The sequence below is a fragment of the Zootoca vivipara genome, chromosome 7, assembly GCF_965207765.1.
Source record: "Zootoca vivipara chromosome 7, rZooViv2.hap1.1, whole genome shotgun sequence".
Lineage (NCBI taxonomy): Eukaryota > Metazoa > Chordata > Lepidosauria > Squamata > Lacertidae > Zootoca > Zootoca vivipara.
This window is the reverse complement of record NC_142590.1, coordinates 64,246,062-64,264,841: the sequence shown is the minus strand read 5'-3', so window position 1 is coordinate 64,264,841 and position 18,780 is coordinate 64,246,062. Positions and strand designations below refer to the sequence as shown.

General features: G+C 45.8%; 1 protein-coding gene and 1 pseudogene across 5 annotated transcripts; one reads left to right on the top strand and one right to left on the bottom strand.

Moving 5' to 3' along the window:
* Positions 1-847: 847 nt before the first annotated feature.
* PTPN7 (protein tyrosine phosphatase non-receptor type 7) lies at positions 848-18,089 on the top strand. Of its 5 annotated transcripts, none has more exons than XM_088674468.1 (10): positions 848-1,094; positions 1,821-2,049; positions 4,212-4,395; positions 5,726-5,810; positions 7,247-7,323; positions 7,413-7,550; positions 9,385-9,495; positions 12,400-12,500; positions 15,096-15,209; positions 17,336-17,784. In XM_088674468.1, exons 2-10 carry the CDS (start codon positions 1,931-1,933, stop codon positions 17,427-17,429), a joined length of 1,023 nt encoding a protein of 340 aa, XP_088530594.1. In that variant the 5' UTR covers positions 848-1,094; positions 1,821-1,930; the 3' UTR covers positions 17,430-17,784. The 5 variants fall into 5 exon arrangements, 4 of the variants coding, with proteins under 4 accessions (XP_088530594.1, XP_088530596.1, XP_088530593.1 ...); XM_088674470.1 differs by having other exon boundaries at positions 934-1,094; positions 12,343-12,500; positions 15,101-15,209; XM_088674467.1 differs by having other exon boundaries at positions 946-1,094; positions 12,343-12,500; positions 17,336-18,089.
* Positions 15,327-15,395, bottom strand: LOC118089586 (U6 spliceosomal RNA; annotated as a pseudogene).
* Positions 18,090-18,780: the final 691 nt, after the last annotated feature.

Here is an 18,780-nt window from a genome sequence, read left to right as displayed (position 1 = left end):
CAAATGCCCACACATTTTTCACAGGCATTTCAGTATTTCCTGTCCATATCAGTGGATGACTGAGGGAGTGTTTTTGTGCTGTGTCTGCTGGACCCTCACCTCAATCACAACTTCCCTGCCCTCTACTACCTTTCCCTCTTCTAGGTCTGCACACAAATATTTCTGTACTTGTGCACATGCTAATAAGGGCACATGCTAATAGTAATTGGGAGCTCGGTCTAACATTCCTTTTGATCCCTCAGATTTGCACAAAATCAAAAATTGTGCAAGCTAATTTACAATTGCTTGACTGTGTGCATTTGAACACGTCTTGGGTAGGGACATTAAACAAACAAAGAAAGAAACAAAAAACCTGAGGCGTGTGTGCAGCTAGCTGCACACATGCCCTTTCAGTACCTAACTGGCATAGCTGAATCAATAAATTAGAAGACAGGGACAAACACAAAGGCCATGCCTGCTGGTATGCACAGGAAAGACCAAAGTTGCTTCTCCTATACATATTGAAATATTGTCTGGGTATGGACTACTCTTGTCTAATTTGAATGGGGTGGTGGAGGAGTGGATTAACAGCTAAATAATGCTCAAATGTGGGCAAGCCCTTTACAAATTGCTCCTCTGAAATGGATTGCTAAAATCTGGATTTGCCATCAGTGTGGCACAATGGAATTGTTGCTCTGCTAGCTTTTGCCTATCGCTGGACTGTGGCCTTCAGAAGATTGCCCCGTCTGAGAGCCAAATTCCCACCCTTGATTCAAGGAGACATTCGGCATCTGTGTTATCTGCAACCAGAGATCTACTGTTTTCTGTTGGACAGCTGAAATATAGTGGTCCTTGGGGCAGAATGCTCAGAAAGGATCTGAGTCTCCACACTGCCTTGCGAGAGCTCCCCGGGGGGGCTGTGCAGCGGATGGAGCTGTGAAGTTTGTGGCCGGCACATGTGTGTGGGTGGCTGCAAGGGTGGAGCAAGAGGAGGAAGTGCCAGAGCAACCACCAGCATAGTGATAAGGAATTTCCTGCGCTCGCTTTTTATTTATTTATTTCACCGGGTGCTTGGTCATAAACAGCAAGAGAGATGGGTTTGCCGACAGCAGTGGGTGAGTGACTATCCAACCGGAACAGGGTGGGCATGGGAGAAAACCTCTGTGTCTGCTAAGTGTGTGTTGTGGAGACGGAGGGGAGAGGAAATAATGCCCAGATGCTGGGGCTGAACAGGAGTGCCATGCTGAAGAATGCCCATTTGATTTAAGGGGCCTGTGACTTCCCAATTGGTTTATGTGAACTTGGTTGCCCATAGCTCTGCTATTTGTGCCTTTCTCTTTCCTAAGATGGACTACCGTAGGAAAAACATGTTCCCTCCTCTGGCTCTGCAGGAATGGGTTCACTGTCCACAGGTTCTAATTTGGTGGATGTGCATGTGTGTTGATGTAAGCGGTAGTCTTGTTCCAGACCTTACACAGAGAGATTCCTTCTAGACTGGGGTTTTGTACCCACACCTGCAGGAAGTGGCATGTTCCAAAGACATCCATGTTTCTACATGAGGGTTTCCCAAACTTGGGTCTCCGGCTATTTTTAGGACTACAGTTCCCATCATTTCTGACCACTAGTCCTGCTAGCTAAGGATGATGGGAGTTATAGTACAAAAATAGCTGTGGGGACCCAAGTTTGGGAAACCCTGGTCTAGACATCCTCTGAGCGAGGCTCTATTAGGTGTACATGGGGCTTTTCGTTGCAGCCTCCTCCTTCCTAACAGGGGTGTGAGTGACATACAGGAAGTTGACAGAGCTCTCTTCAAGGAACTGCTTGCTTTTTGTGGTTTCTAGGTGTTCCTCCAGCCCCATGGGCTCGCTGACCCGCATGGCACCTGCTCTCAGGGTTCCTCGGGTGGCTGGCCTCTCATACCTCAGTCCAGAGAATCCTTTGCCGGCACAGCATGGTCCTCTCCTGTTCAGCATGCCCTAAAGTCGACCGTTTCAGCCTGCTACGTGAGCGAAAGAGGGCAGGAATGGAGAAGTGTCAGGAAGTCAAGAAGCATGTGCGTCTGCAGGATAGGTAAGTTGAGAGTGCTCTGTGTTCCAGGCTCAATGTGCAGATACGAGGGGCTGAGAGTTTATGTACAAGTCATTGTTCTAGAAAGCCACTTAACAGATGAAAAGGGGTGCTTTGGGAGAAAAGGGGACTCACAGCATCCTAGTGAGGATGCCCATACTTCCATGGGCAGCTTTATATGAACCAGGCTGCTTCCAGCGGCATGCAGCTGTACACAGGACCAGTGCTGAGAACAATGCCTGGAGCTTTTTAGAAATAAGACTCTGACTATGCTTAGTATTATAATTATCGTTTATTATAGTTATTTGCCACTTTTTACAAGAAGGTGTCTCAAAATGGCTTGCAATGGAAGAACAGGACTACCAAGGCATATTAAAGCCTATTATAAGACTGCAAGGAAAACCCCAAAAGGCTTATCCATAAATATATATAAGGGTGGGATGGGGGAACATCTCTTGGACATGTGACTTGAAATCATGGGACAAACGTCCTAAATTACTGGCTGCACCTCTACTCATTTTACTCAGCAACATGTCAACCTTCCCATCAACCTACCACTCTTCCCACTAACCCACCCTTTTCTAAACCCTCGCGCCTCCCGACCCCTCACGTGACACTGCATCCCCACCCCACCCCCACCCCCGGATCTTTCGCTTTCCACCTCATGCCATTGCTGCAGCCAAGTTGGATAAAGAGATGGCCCGGCAACATGAGCACTACAGGAAAGAGGCCAGAAGCGGTGGCTGGTCTGGGGATCTGCCACTGCCCCTCCTAGCCAGACTGGCTCTTTATCATAAGTGGTGGCATTGGCAGAAGCAGATTACCAGACTGGCAGACCCTGGCTTCTGACCACCTTCCTCCTTCTTGCATTGGGCTATTTTTTTTCACCCTAATTGGCAGCGGTACAAAACCAGTCAGTCTGGGGGTCTAGATCCAGGAGCAGAGGCCCCAGGGCAGGTAGGCAGAAGAGCCAGTGGAGCCGCTACAGTTGTTCCAGCTGACCCTTTGCAGCTTGCCTAGACCACCCATTCACTGCCTCTCATTACACTGTATTTCACAACACCACCTGTCTGTGGACAAGTGAACTGCAGGATGATGACATTCTTACATTATTATTATATAGTAAAAAAAGCAATTCTAACCCACAAACATACATGATTTCCATCAAATTAAGGGCTGAAGGCCTGGGTAAATAAAAAATCAGGTTTTTGCCTGATGCGTAAATGCAGAATGATTACGTCAGGTGTGTCTCCTATGGGAGAGCATTTTATAAGCAGGGAGCCACCACAGAAAAGGCCTTTTTTTGTCCTGTCACCCTCTGTACCTCCCTTAGAGGGGACACACAGAGAAGGGCATAACACTGGTATGAATTCTCCTTGCCCTGTTTATGCTTAGTCTGGAACATTTCTGTTCTGGAAGAATGAATGGACTGCCATAATCATTAGAACCAATTTGATGATTTTTTAAATATATCGTTGCAATATCAGTCTGAAACTGGGCCAACATAGGAACTCTCTGGCTGGTTAATGTGTGGCACTCATGAACTGGGGTCCCAATAACTGTGTAGTGACAATATTGCTTTGGTACTGTATGCTGCATATTCAGCGTATAATAGTTAAATCCTCAATCTCAGGCTTCCCTTCTAGTTTCTCTCAGTCTGGAGTAGCTGTCTAGGGCAGGCATCCCCAAACTTAGGCCCTCCAGATGTTTTGGACTACAGTTCCCATCTTCCCTGACCACTGGTCTTGTTAGCCAGGGATCATGGGAGTTGTAGGCCAAAACATCTGGAGGGCCGCAGTTTGGGGGGTGCCTGGTCTAGGGTACTTATTTATTATTTAGATTTGTTGTCCTCCCTTTGGCATAAGGTCCTTGGGTAGGTTACAAAAATGTAAAAATATAATATTAGAATTTAAAACAATTTATAATCAGAAAATGGAGGGGGAAGCATTGTCAATATACACTTGGCAAGTAAATGAAATTTACTTGCATCGTTCTATAAGATTTATGCAGGGTTAAAATTCCCTTTGATCCCAGTTACTATTGTGCATCTTTTCAGTAGCTTTCAGCAGCATATTTTACCCCTTTCACACAACTCTTCCACCCTATTCTATAGATGGCTTTCTCTAGGCTTATAATTTGTACATTTGGGTTTCTCTCCCTTTCAGAAGGGGCTCCAACGTGTCGCTGGTGCTGGACATGAGTTCCCTGAGCAACACAGAACCCATTTCATCCGTCTCCACCCCAAGGGATGTCACAGTGAAGCTCCTGAACACCACCAGTCATGTTCTTACTCAGAGGATGCTCCAGCAGCAGAACTGGAGCCTAGAGGAGCTTCAAGAGGAGTTTGCGGTGAGATACTCAGAACTGCCTCATCCTGATTTCATTCCAAGCTAAGCTCCTCCAATTGCGCACCATCCTGCAATCTAGAGGCAATCCACTCCTGCATATTGTGGAACTGGGAGAGATTCAGAGGAGAGCAACCAGAATGCTCAAGGGAAGGTTCCAGAATTTGGGGTTGTTTTTTTTTAGTTTACAGGAAAGGTGAGAGAGGCAACATGATACAATTGCATAAAATGATGCATGGTTTGGTGAAAGTTGATAAAGTATTTTCTTCTTCTTCCCCTCTCCCTCTCTTAGTTATAGTACTAGATCATGAGGATCTCACTCTCTTAACACTAGATCTCATGGGCATCCAATGAAGCTGAATGTTGTAAGACAAAATAAAGTACTTCTTCACACAGCACATTGTTAAACGATGGAATTAGCTCCCATAGGAGGGCAATGATGGCTACCAACTTCGAAGGCTTTAAAAGAAGGTTAAACAAATTCATGACGAATAAGGCTCTCAATAGCCACTAGCCATGATTCCTATGTTCTGCCCAATGTGGGAGGCAGTATGCCTCTGAATGACAGTTGCTGGTAATCACAACAGGGGAGAGTGCTCAGGTCCTGATGTTGGGCTTTTCCTAGGCATCTGGTTGTGAGAACAGGATGCGGAACTAGATGGGTCACTGGTCTGATCCAGCTCCCTCTTCTTATGTGTTCCCATTAGAAAACTGTTCTACCTGTGGTTCTCCAGATGCTGTTGGACTCCCAACTCCCATGTCCCCCACCCAGCATGGCCAATGGTAAAGGAGGATGGGAGTTGTAGTCCAAGAACATCTGGAGAGTCACATGTTTCCCAGTCTATGGCAAGAAGCATTTTGTGCCTAGCATCTTCACAGAGCAGGAAGTTCCTCCCTTTTTTCCTGGGTTTTATAAGATGAATAATAACACCACTACTCTTTATAAAGAGCTGGGCTTCTTTAGGCTGGTGAGAGATCACCATAACAGTCCCTTTGGGCTGATAGCAGGTTAAAAAGGGAACAATTCAGAGTATGTTTTGGGAAGCAAAAACATATATGCATTTATGGTCTCTCTTTCCAGCACTTTGGGTGCTTTATGTTTCAGAGAGGGGAATATTTCAGCAATCAGGGCCATCTCAAGCCGGTCGGGCGCCCTGGCGCCGTGGCACGGAGATTGCTCTGGCACCCCCGCCCTGGTGGGTGGGCGCAGCGCGGCTTCCGCTCGGCTTCGCCGCACAGCGCCCTCCTGCCAGCCCGGCGCCCTTGCACCCTGCGCCACCGAGACTACCCCTAGAGCCGGGCCTGTCAGCAATTCCTTCTTTCCTCCTTTACAGAAAATCCCCTCCAACTTTGCCAGTGCAGAAGAGCTGGACATCCCCAGGCGAGCAGCAAAAGACAGATATAAATCCATCCTACCAAGTATGTTTGCCTCTTGTGAACAAGGAGAGTGGAGAGATGGCAGAGGAAGGCGGAGCAATGGACCAATCTATTCTCATTTGTATTCTTTGGCCAGTGTCAGGTCATATTCGCACCATATAGCTAAAGAACATTTAAAGTGCATTGTGTGTCCCCCAAAGAATCCTGAGAACTGCTTGAAACTAGTTTTGTGAGGGATAAACTACAGTTCCCTTTGAGGGAACACAATGCACTTTAAATGTACAGTAGGGATGTGACCTTGTTCACTTTGAAACACTAGCATGCCCCTATTTTTAGTCCCGTTGCCAGATGAGACCCTTGAGGCCTATGGTATGTGTAGCTCTCCCCTCTTACACACACCGAGAGGTGGCATGACTCTAAGTCATTTGTGACTATCAGTGAGTATAAAAGAGACACACATAGGTCTGTTGTGCACCTACAGAGCAAATGGTTGGATTTTGTTTTTTTATGATCAGAGTCCTTAGCTTCTGAAAATAACAGCTCAGTCGCAGCCACAGCACTCCTGGCTGTTCCTCCAGAGAGTTCTGTTCATTCCACTTTGCTGGATGATGGAGCTGCTGTGTGCTACATGGCGTGTCCTATGTCCTTGCTTGCTGCACCACCCCAGCCCTGCCCAGATAAGCTGTGGCGATGCTTGTGTTGGGAAGGTAGCTCCCCACCACCACGTGGGATTACAGTCCTCAACAGAAAAGAAATGAAGAGCTTCCCTACCTCTTCTGTAAAAGTTCCACCCTTTGGCTTTAGCAGACACAATTTCAATCCCTGCTGAGATGTGCAGGATGCCTTACATAATCCTAACAATACCTTGTGGCTTTAGAAGTTGTGATGAGTCGGAGTGGGAAAGTTTCTAAAAGCCAGAGACATAGGAGAACCTCTTGTAGATGCCACCTTGTTTGTGTAAGATGGTGAGCGGAAAACAACTCAAGGCCATTTTACAGTATATCCCAGATAGACTTGCCATCGTGGTGGGATGAAAACTCCACCTGTGTGAGCAGAAATAAAATGACTGCTCAGTGTTCCAGCTGCTGCAGTGACATACATCACTTCTGACATGACTGTTGAAAAGGCAAATTCATTGTAAATAATAATGAGTCTGAGCAAGGGCAGAAGAACAATGAGGTAGCATGACTGAGTCAGATGTCCTGACTGGTGGGGGGAGCATCTCTCTGTAGGAGGTTCTGGCCAGCTTTCTGACTTCTGGTGACAAGGGTGGGGAATCCAGAAGCTCTTGGACTATGGCTCCCATAATCCCTGACTGTTGACTATGCACTGGGGCTGATGGGAGTTGAAGTCCAATAAAATTTGGAGGCCAACAGGTTTTCCACCCAAGGGTTGGGCTATTATAATTAGATGATGCTGTGTGCATGGTCTCTGTGTATTCAGGCACCATGTCCGCTGTAACCAAACTGTCCCTTTAGATCCCCAGAGTCGTGTGTGCCTCAAGAGAGCGCTGAGCCATGAAGAGGAGAGCTACATTAATGCAAACTACATCCGGGTGAGCCAGAAGGTCATCGAGGTGTGAGAATTTTGAAGATGGCTGTTGGGATGTGTCTTACTTGTTGATATTTCTGCCTCACCTTCTAGGGTTATGCTGGGCAGGAGAAGGCCTATATTGCCACCCAGGGGCCCATGCTTAATACAGTCAATGACTTCTGGACAATGGTGTGGCAGGAAGGAGCTCCTCTCATCGTTATGCTCACCAAACTCAAGGAAGCGAAAGAGGTATGACTGGTGTGGGCCTTTAGCAGTGCTGGCTCTACCATTAGGCAGAGTGAGACGGCTGCCTCGAGTGGCAGGTGCTGGGTGTGTGTTTGTGTGAGGAGCAGAGAGAGTGTGTCCTGAAACCACTAAGCTAGTCTGCTGCTCTCAAGTGCAGTGGAGAATGCTACTCCATTGCCAGCACCGAACTACAATTCATTGATGAATGCATTGGTGATTCAAGTGCCAGTCTGGTTGGCTTTTAGATATGTAATGGAGAGAACACCATTTTGTCCTTTACCCAGTACTTTCTTTTCTGGGTACCCAGAAAAGGGGTAGCCAGTACTAGCAACTTAAAATAAAATAAATTAAGTTAAAAGTGTGGCACTTACTGTAACAACTCTACCTCAGGCAGCAAAATGTATTGGGCCTGTAGACTTCTCTCCATCTGCTTTGAGTGAGCATAAACAAATTCCCTGGAGGTGAGGGGACTTTCCAGACACTAACCGAAGAACAGTGAGCAAGCTTAAATTTGTAAACATTTTATCAAACAGCGATGGCCAATTGATACTTTTATTCCTGCTGAGAGCTCATCCATAGGACCCTTTAGCATTAGTGGTAAAAAACAAAACACAAACCACAGCATTGGTAAGTGCTTCCTGCTTTCAAGAGCAGAATTTGGTTCTCACTGAGGAAAGAACAACAGAACCTCCTAGAGATGATTAGCAAGCAACCAGTTTAGCGAAGAATGCTCACCCAAGCTTCTATAACTGTATATTTTGGTCATAAATGCAGGGGGCAATTGGGCAACCAGAATGCTGACATTTCCAACCATGGGCCAGCTCTCTGCTTCAGGGGGAAGGGGGTTAATTAGGCCCCCAGTGACACTCACTCTTCTAAAATGCATCCCAAGACTTCGGTGCAGCATAGCAGGACCTTGCTGATGAGTTGTTTGCACCCCATTCCTTAAAAGATCACAGCTGTGCAATCTTATGCAAGCTCATTCAAAGAGAGGGGAAGTGTTTACTCAGAAGTAAGAACCATAGTATTCAATGGGTCTTTTGCTTCCCTGTAAGTGTGTATAGGATTGCAGCAGTGCTATTTTTCTAGGGAAGGAGGTGCCGGAACTCACTTGTTCTCTTATAATGGCTATGGCGCCCACCTGAGAGCCAGTGTGGTGTAGTGGTTAAGAGCAGTAGACTCGTAATCTGGTGAATCAGGTTCGCGTCTCCGCTCCTCCACATGCAGCTGTTGGGTGACCTTGGGCTAGTTACACTTCTCTGAAGTCTCTCAGCCCCACTCACCTCGCAGAGTGTTTGTTGTGGGGGAGGAAGGGAAAGGAGAATGTTAGCCGCTTTGAGACTCCTTCAGGTATTGATAAAGCGGGATATCAAATCCAAACTCTTCTTCTTCTGAGAGGTGCCAGAACTGAGTTCCAGCGAGTTCCGGCTGAAAAAAAAGCCCAGGATTGCAGCGTTATTCTATCTGGAGGCTCCGTTGGCTGGCACAAGTATCTTCAGTACAGTGGGGAGGCAGTGTAAATGGCTAAGATACCTCATCCAACTCTGATATCCCTCTTGGTTCATTTTCTCCCATAAGGCAGCTTCTGGAACAGCCTATAAAGAATGTTGGGGCTTTCTGAGTACCTGTTTGGTCTGTAGGCCCCTTGCAACTGTGCACTAGCTCTTTGATCCCGGTGTACTGTGGTCTGGATTGCGTAGGTGGATCTGGTGTGACTGGAGCTGGTGGTTGAGTGGTTCTTCTTTTTTTTATATTCTGCTAATATTCTGAGTCAGTCGCTTATTTTGACTTACGCTGCCACTTCTCCTCATGGGGATCCTCGTCCTTCTGGTTTCAGAAATGTGTCTGTTACTGGCCCGAAACGGAGGCAACCTATGGGCCCTTCACCATGCGCATGCAAGGCATTTGTGAGTGTGAAGAATACACCATCCGCGACTTTGGCCTACAGGTAGGCCAGGAGGGCTTGGGACACAAACCAGGACAGTGGTGCTTCCTGGCAAAGGTTTACTGTGGAATCATTGCTGCTCATGTGAAGTTTGGAGGCATGGCCTGGGAGAGGGCCTTCTCTGTGGCAGCCCCTAAGTTGTGGAGTTAGCTCCCCACCGAGGTGCACCTGGCACCTTCATTACGTAGTGTCTGAAGATACACCTCTTTCCCCTGACCTTTGACATCTCTCAGGGAATGCACTGCTGAAGCTGCACCCAGCAGGATTGAACCCTGCCCATGCTCACTGACAAATAGGCATGGTTCGGGGGGAAATAGCCTCACAGGCCCAAATGGACTCTCTGGCAGTCCAAGATTTTGCTCGCAAGTGGGCGCTTTCCCACCTGAGTTAAGGTCCAGAAGGGAATGTTAATTTGCAAACAGGTCATTCAGAACCGAAGATTGTGTGTACCCAAGTAGCTCATGAACACACTCCTGCTCTTCTGCTCAACAACCACACCAGCGGGTGGAGTTTGGCAGAAGGTAGCCTGGGTATGGGGGGTGGGGTGGGTTGTTTTTCCCACCCCACCCTCAGTCACTTCTCTCCCCCCCCCCCCGTCCCTAGTTAGTTTAAATTGCAGTTTCCTTGTCCTTAGAAAAAAGGTTTTCCCCAGAAATTTTGACAGAACAGAATTGTGCAACATCCATGACAGTGAAAACATATTTAGTGCTCTGAGTGGGTGTGCGCATGTGCCAATCTTTCTTCTGCAAGTTAAGATGATTCCTCTCTCCCAGCCATCTCCAACTGTTGGCGAAACTTCATATCTAAAGCACCCTGAGATCAAAGAGTGTTGCTGATAGAGGAGAAGGGGATCAAATCAGTCTCCTGTAGCTCTTCTCACTGGTTTTTCTTTATGCACACTTCTCCAAGAATCTCCTGCAGCAGAAGGAAGCTTATCTGCGTTATTAGAGATGTTTGAAAAAACAACAAGAGGTGCCAAGGGTTTTTTCCTGCTGCACAGAGACATTTGCCTCTTCCTGGTGTGTACTATCCACCCACCCACCCGCAGCCGGGCTTCCTTCTGCTGTAGGAAACAGCGTGGAGAAAGAACTGATTGATTTGATTCCCCTCTGTTGTCGCAACAACATGATCAAATGGGTACTTTAAGCTGGGGTGGATCTACACACAGGAAAAAATATTATAAACAAGTCAGAAATTATATCGTTATAACAACAAAAAATCCTATGGAAAAATACGTATAAAAATTTCCTGCTCTCTGGCACCTTCTGGTGTTGCATGTCTATAGCGCATTCAAATTGTTTCTTTACTAATGTAACTGAGTCCCTGCTCCACCCTAACACATCTGAAAGCACTGTACTGCTTTAACAGTCATGGCTCCCCCTAGAGAATTATGGGAACTGTAGTTTTCCTCTCATAGAGATACAATTCCTACCACCCTTAACAAACTGCAGCTCCCAGGATTCTTTGCGAGGAAGCAATGACAGTTAAGGTGGTATAAGAGTGCTTTAAATGTATGGTGGGAATGTGACCGAAGTGGGGAGAGAGGAATTATCTTAATTTACAGAAAGAGAGGCATGCTCCCAAGCCTCACACAGGGCACAAAGCAGCTTCAAACATTTATTTTTCTTATTGCTCAAACCTGCTCATGTGAGAAGCAAGCGGGAGTAGGAGTGTGGCAATAGAGGCCACTCATGGAAATGCCATCACATGTGACAAACTGCCCTTCCCCTGCTCAAAAGTGTGCTAAAGGCCTCCCACACCAGCAGCTGCTACAGCTGTATACTGGCAATTTTACAAACAAAAAGTATAGACTGGCATTTTGAGGGTGAAAAACGAGAGCAGCAGCATAATAAACTGCCATGCAGAATGACCCTTGGGCAGACACACTTTCCCCAATGATACTCCATTCAGTTTCTAGAAATCTACGAGTCAGTCTGCAGTCTGTGGCTACTGAGCAAGTCCAGGCCTTACTGGACTGTTTTTGGGTCCCATCCCACCTTAGTGCTTTCCCCCTAAATATTTTTGTACTTTTGCTCTCCCGATACCTCCACCTTGTGTGAGGACAGTGCTTTTGGACGCCTCTTAATCCTGCCCTTTGTTGCCAAAGACTTGGGGCTGCAGAAATGCTGGCTCCCTCGGCCTGTAAAGAGAGATGAGCTCTGCAACCCCAGAGTCGTATGCGGCTGGACTTAACTGTCAGAGGTCCTTCACCTCATCTTCCCCATGCACCCAGAAACGAATCCAGGAAACTATAGTTTGTTAGGGGTGGTGGGAATTGTAATTCCGTGGCAGGTGAACTACATTTCCCAGGATTTGAGGTCTGTGTGTGCTTCATATGTATAGTGTGTATGCAGCCAGATATTAGGATCCACCCTTATATTTGTTTTAAATTGTTATTAATGTTGCATTTAAGATTGCTTTTAACACTCCCTGGGACTTTGTGTGAAGGGCGGGTAAGAAATCAAAATAAAATTTACCCGATAAATTGTAAACAGATAAGAACATTGGCAGGATTATTGTAATAACCTGCAGTTTCATAAGAGTATTTATTTAAAGTAGATGAATAAATGAGCAAATTAAGTTAATTTGGATATGCAGAAGATATTAAAAATAAATTTAAGGAACCACAGAAAGAGGGGGAAGGGAGTCAAGTTTTGAAATGCTAAAATGATTGTAAAATTAGTGAAATGTATAAAAGCATAAATAATTTTTAAAGACATCAAAATAATAATAATAATAATAATAATAATAATAATAATAATAATAATAATAGCAGCAATGGCACTCACAATCTGAACACCAGAAATAGAGGGAATAATTATATGCTTTCTGTTTCATAATGATTCTCAGCTCAACGATGAATTTCGCACGGTGAAGCATATTGTTTTCTCATCCTGGCCAGACCAGAAGACTCCAGAATCCACCAAGACCTTCTTGCACTTGGTTTTGGAGGTGGAGAAAATTCTACAGGCCACAGAGAGCAGAGGACCTGTTGTTGTGCACTGTAGGTGAGAAGCTTTCCTCATAATCCTGCAGCAGTGTTAGGAGTTCAGCGGCCTTGGCCTGAACAAAGACCTCCCCAGACTGACACCTCAGTTCAGAACCTATGGGTCTCCTGTTTTACCACCTTTCCCTCCAATGAGCTCAAGGTGGTGTATATGGTCCTCCTCTCCCCATTTTATCCTCACAACAACCCTGTGAGGTAGGTTAGGCTGAGAGACAGTGACTGGCCCAAGGTCACCCAGTGAGCTTCATGGCTGACTGGGGACTAGACTCCTAGTCTCCCAAATCCTAGTCCAACGCTCTATTTTTTTTATTTTAAAACATAATTTTTATTAATTTTACAAATTACAAAAGACGGTACATACATGAACACCTTTTCCACCTTCTTCCCACCCCCCTCCATGGGTCCTCCCCTGCCACAGAAGTATCCCACGCAGGTGAACAGTCAGAGATGGTCCATTTTATGATTGGATTTCTGTCCTCCTCCCCCTCCCCTGCCCCCAAAGCCCCCCCTGCCACCAGAGAGCTCCAGGAAACCAGGGCAGTACGCAGGAGGTCATCCATCCAACCATCTATTCTCATACCAAAAAAGAGTGAAAAAAGAAAAAGAGAAAGAAGAAAAAAGGACAAAAAAGAAAAAAACGAAACAAAACAAAAATAATCTTTTTTCCATTCATAATTGATAAACCATATTTTGTGGGCTTCCCCAACCTCCCCCCTTCCCCGGTTTTCATCCCTTTTTTATCCTCTTCAACAGTTTCTTATTCTATGAAATAATTACCTTTATACCTCATACTACTTTTAAATTGGCTATTATCATTTTCACCTAATATCCAAATCACTGAAAGATCAAACTCCCATTTTTTCTTCCCGTGCCTAATTTTTGCCCCCTCTATAAGCCTCCATGTTTTCACCTTTTTCCAAAATCAATTCACTTTTAAAACTATAACTATTCCCAATCTAACCTTTCATCCCCGATTTCCGGCTCCAACCCCCCAATCCAGCAAGTTCCATAGTCAGCAGTCCAGTTTTAATCCTATTAATCCATCCTGATAATCGCAACTTCACTTTCCCTTCACCCCACCCCCTTTTTACAGCCTTTTGCCATCCAGGCCTCCATACAGCACCCCTGAGTTTCTTCTCTTCTCTGCTTATTTTTTTCCTCTTCCCTGTGGGCATTCTGGAGTTCCAGTAAATCCAATCGTGCCCCCCTCGAAGGAGGGGCCCTCCATCTGACTTTTTGTAGAGTAAAGTCATCATTTTTTTCGTGGTGCGCTTCATTTTGTATTATATTATCACAGTCCTCATCTTCATCTTTTCCTTCCAAATCACAGTCCCCATCATTGTCAAAATCCTCAATAGCTTCATCCTCTAAGAAGTCATATTCTGCCATCACCATCTGGAATTGTTGCTGTAACTCTTGCTGTTGTGTCTCCTCTTGACATAGTTCTATTCTTACTTCCCACATTAAGGTCAAAACAGTCCGCTGGAACTCAGGCGAGTACCTTTTTGTTGACATAGTTCAATCCTGTCAAGGTCAAAACTTGTCACATGTGGTGGAAAATGGTCACAGTTTATTTTCTCGACTCCATTTTAACAAGCTGGCTGCATTCTCCAAGTCTTATAAGAAATAAAGTTCAAACTCACATTTCAAAAGCATGTAAACCAAAAAATTCCCAAAAAGTCCAGAAATAAAAAAATAAAATAAAATTCGACTTGTAGATCCTGGTCAGCTCACTGGGTTGTCTGGGCTGCCGGCTCCCGAGGAAAAGAAAGGTCTTTCTTGATCTTAATCTCTTTCTGCAGGGTATTCACAGCCAGTTTTTCTCCCCTTTTACCCTGCATCTAGGGGAGATTCTCTTTGATGCCTTTGAGGGAACCTTTTAAATTGAAATCTTCTATTTACAGCTTCGGGTTTCTATTTACTGTCTCTTAAGTTGCCGTGGGGGGGGTGGCTTCCTCTTTTCCCCCCCTCTCTCCCAAGTCCAAATTTTTTTATAATCCAAATCGTGAGATTACTTACACTCTTATTTCCAATCGTTTTATTTTCAGAAGAATCCAGCGCTCTCCGCCTTCGGCTTGAAGCTTCTCTCCGCTAGGATAACGTTACCGCTCAAAATGGCCCCCGCGACTTCTACCCTCCTCGCTCCGGAGCTCTTATTAGAGCTTGCCGGAGAGTTGGGGAGTCCGGATTGGGGCTCTGCCGAGCAAAATTCGCCCCCGGGACGCTCTTCCCGAGGTTCTAAGGGGCGCAGCGTCGCTCTCGCTGCCCTCCCCACTCCTAGCAGAGACGGGCCGTCTCGGAGACGAGACGGGACCCCGCCGATCGGCGCTGGCGCTGAACCGGAAGCCCCTAGTCCAACGCTCTAACCACTACACCACACTTTCCCCCCGTCATGTATTTGCAGGTGCTGGTAAAACAAGTAAAATGTATGATCCTCAGGCTACTTGATTTGTGATTGTGAGAGACAGAAAGCATTCACGTTCACTGCTTGTGTGTGAATGGTTCTGCCCCTTTTCCCTGACATTCAGAACCTTCCTCATCCCCCCCAAGCCTCAGGGGCTACTGCAGGCTGACATTATCTTGGTGTTTTGTTCAGTGCAGGAATTGGTCGGACAGGCTGTTTTATTGCTACGCAGATTGGATGCCAGCAACTGAAGAATAAAGGAGAGGTGGATATTTTGGGGATAGTCTGCCAGCTGCGCATAGACAGGTGTGTGCTGACGATCTTCTGAGCTTTCTCATTATGTGTAAAATTCCTGTACAGGGTAGAAAAAAGAACCTAGCGCAATGCATTGTATGTGCTGATGCCCTGCAAAGCAGTTAGTTACTTGCGCAGGGGCCATGCTAATCTTCTCTGTATCGTTCCAAATTTAGTATATGTCGTTAGTCCAAGAACAGCGCCACAAGCTTATGAACTGGGACTGGGCAGTTTGACCCTATTACACACGTGTGCTTTTTCCACCCCAAAACGTGGTAAACCAGCCTTGCTACATTGCTCATCTTTTGCCCCAAAGTCCTACTCCTGAGGCACTACTCCTAAGCATTCTGGGATACAGCATAAAAAGAAACTTTCTCTCTCTCTCTGCTTAGTTGAGCTGCCTTGGTGGTTTCCAAATGCTGTTCAAGGGAATTCTGGAGTTCCTTGAAAGCTTATAAAAGTTGCCTGTTGAGAACATCAATATTTTTTTTAGTATTATCCTGCCCGGACCAGCAGACTCTTAGGAGAGTTTATCATAAAATTTAATTACAATAATGATCTAAAACAGCATAGAAACGTAACAAAAACTATCAAAAGCAGTAGGAAATCACACCAATAAAATACTGTTGGCAGTCATCAAGTGAAGCAAACGACTTTATAAACAAGATTGTCTTCACCAACTTCCAGTAATGGAGGGCAATTTTCTCTGAAATACTTGCTCAGTGCTACTGATCTCTTTTACAACAGATTGGGGGAATGTGTAGTCTTCCACATTCCCCAAGTCCTCCACGTTCACCAAGATGTTGTTAGACTCCAGTTCTCAACAGCCCCAGACAGCATGGCTATTGTTCAGGGATGATGGGAGTTGTAGTTCAGCAGCATCTGGAGGTTCCCTCCATCCATGGCCTACACAGCATGCTGACACCGGGGAGTTGTTGATGTGCTCCAGAATGTATATCTCAGTCCATGCAGGGATGTGTGTGTGGAGTCAAGTAGGGCTGGCCTGGCCAGCCCTCCAAGAAAACAATCTGCCCTTGTACAACAGCCTTCAACCATTGTAGGCTTGGGACACACTGTTAGGTCAAATATATACATCACTGGACCCACTTCTTCAATGTTTTACAATGTACAGTCAAACCTCGGTTTGCGACCGCCTCTGTTTGCGACCGCTTCGGTTTCCGACCACCGCGGACCCGGAAGTGTTTACATCCGGCTTCCGCAGTGCTCGGATGCGCAGAAGCGATCTGTGCAGCACGCGCATGCACAGAAGCGCTCTATCGGTGCTTCGCGCATGCACAGAAACGTGCCTCGGGGAGCGACTGGCTCCCCGGAACCAATTGTGGTCATAAACGGAGGTATGACTGTATGTATAAGGAGTTTGCACAGTAGCAGATTTGACCAAAATGTAGCACATGTGTCAGGAAAATAACAAAGATCTATAGGCACTCTCTCTGCAACAGCACTCTTCAGTTCCACCATGAAGAAGAGCATCTGCTTTGCTTGCAGAAGCTCCCAGATGCAATTCTCAGAATCTCCATTTTGTTGGAAAAGACACATGTCTAAGACTCTTGAGGGCTACTGCCAGTGAGTATAGACAATACAGTACTGAGTTAGATGGACCAGTCTGAGTCAGTTCCCTATGTTTCCTTCTTTAACCCACCCCTCAACAATTTTTCAATAGCAGCTGCTAGTGTTTAGTCTCTCTCTCCCCCCCCCCCCGGCATTCCTCCATGGTCCATAGCTGCCAAGTTTTCCCTTTTCTCACGAAGAAGCCTATTCAGCATAAGGGAATTTCTCTTTAAAAAGGGAGAACTTGACAGCTATGCCATGGTCCCACTGTGGCTGCTTCCTTGCTTCACTGTGTCCTCCCTCCCTCCTTCCCCTAGCCTGGGCCACTCTCCCTGGACAACACTTGCAGTGAGGCCCCTAGGAGCATGGTTTTTTACCACCACCACTCCTTTTGTTATCTTTAGTGCAGACACTAGAAGGCTTGTTTCACTTTCTTCATCAATAGGCAGCTCCACCTGAATTGTTTGCAAGCCACGTTGGGCTCTACCAAGGTGCTAGTTGTTTCACAGAACTGAATCATTGTAGCTCCCAGTGAGTGCACAACTCAATAGTTTTTCTTTCTATTGCAGGGGTGGAATGATACAAACCAGTGAACAATACCAGTTTCTCCATCACACACTGGCCATGTATGCGTCACAGCTTCCTAAGATCACAGACTGCTAGTCATTTTCTTGTGTTAGCATGTGGAACTCTCCTCTCCTCGACACATGGCTTGATGGAGCCTTTTTCTGACTCTCCAATCTGTAGCAATATGGAAGGAACTACTTATGTTTCAACTGCCTGGAGTGTAATCTCTGCCCAAGAAGAAGTACCTGGTTGCCGGTTGCATACCATAGGAATGTCTTCTATCACAAAGCAGACTTCAAATTCTAATGTTGTATTTCTTGTGCTTGTTTTGAACTCCCTGAATGATGTGTGCAAACTTAAACCAGATTTCAGGTTCCTTGCAAATAAGTTTGTTCTGTTTATTGTTTACTATTCAGGATACGTGACTGTTAATATCAGATGTGGTCACTAATCTAGTTTCTTCTCCTCATTCCTGTTACACTTCTTTGGAGAATGCTCTCCTTCCCAACCCCTGGCCTTGCATCCAAAATGTCACCAGGAAGAGGGACTTCATTAATTGTGAAACAATAATTTTCTCCCCACTCATTCTACTGATGTTCTACAGTATTTCTCCAGGCAATAGCTGCAGCCTCCATGTGGTTTTAGGCATGTTTATTTCCTCTCTGCCTTTCCTCCTTGGAATCTAGAAATCATTTCCTTTGAACTGCTTTTATTATGCTGATCATGCATAAAGAAGCAAATGTTTCAAATACAATACTGAAACTCGTCAGAGAAATCCATTACCTATATACGAGTCACAAATTTATATGGGCACGCATGGATGCTGTGTTAAATCACTCAGTGGAATTGCATGAGCACTTCAGGACTTAAATGGAAATAAGCACTCTGTAGATTTGGTAAACATACAAGCACTGGGGTCAAATGTGCCCCCACAGTCCATCCACAAAAGGCCAAGTGTTCCTCCTTAAGAACAAATACCTGCCACAGTGATTAATTCAGTTTATTTATGTGCACATGTGCAAAGACTGAGCATGTGTTCTTGAACTGAAACAACTCATGGCTTACCTTCAGGGAGCATGGCAGCAGGACAATGGGGAGGAGTGCTGTGACCATGATATTTGAAACCCATATATTTTCTCGTTTGTGGTAAACCATGGTTTGGCTATGTGTAATGTGTGCATTGAGTCAATGCAAGGCTAGCTGGAGGAGCACAGAGCTCTGAAAAGGAAGGGGAGGTCAGGAGTTAGCAATTTAAAATGAGGTTCTCATCATGAGCCTGCAAGTTGGTTGGCCATTGGGATCAGTAGCATGAAACCTGCCTAACCTCTCCAGATGAGAAAAGGTAGAAAGAACAAGGGGCAGGGGCCTTGAAACCCTGTCAGAGACTTCTGCATGGAATCCAGAAACTTCCTTGAGCCTTACACTCAAGCTATTGGAAGGGGCTGGA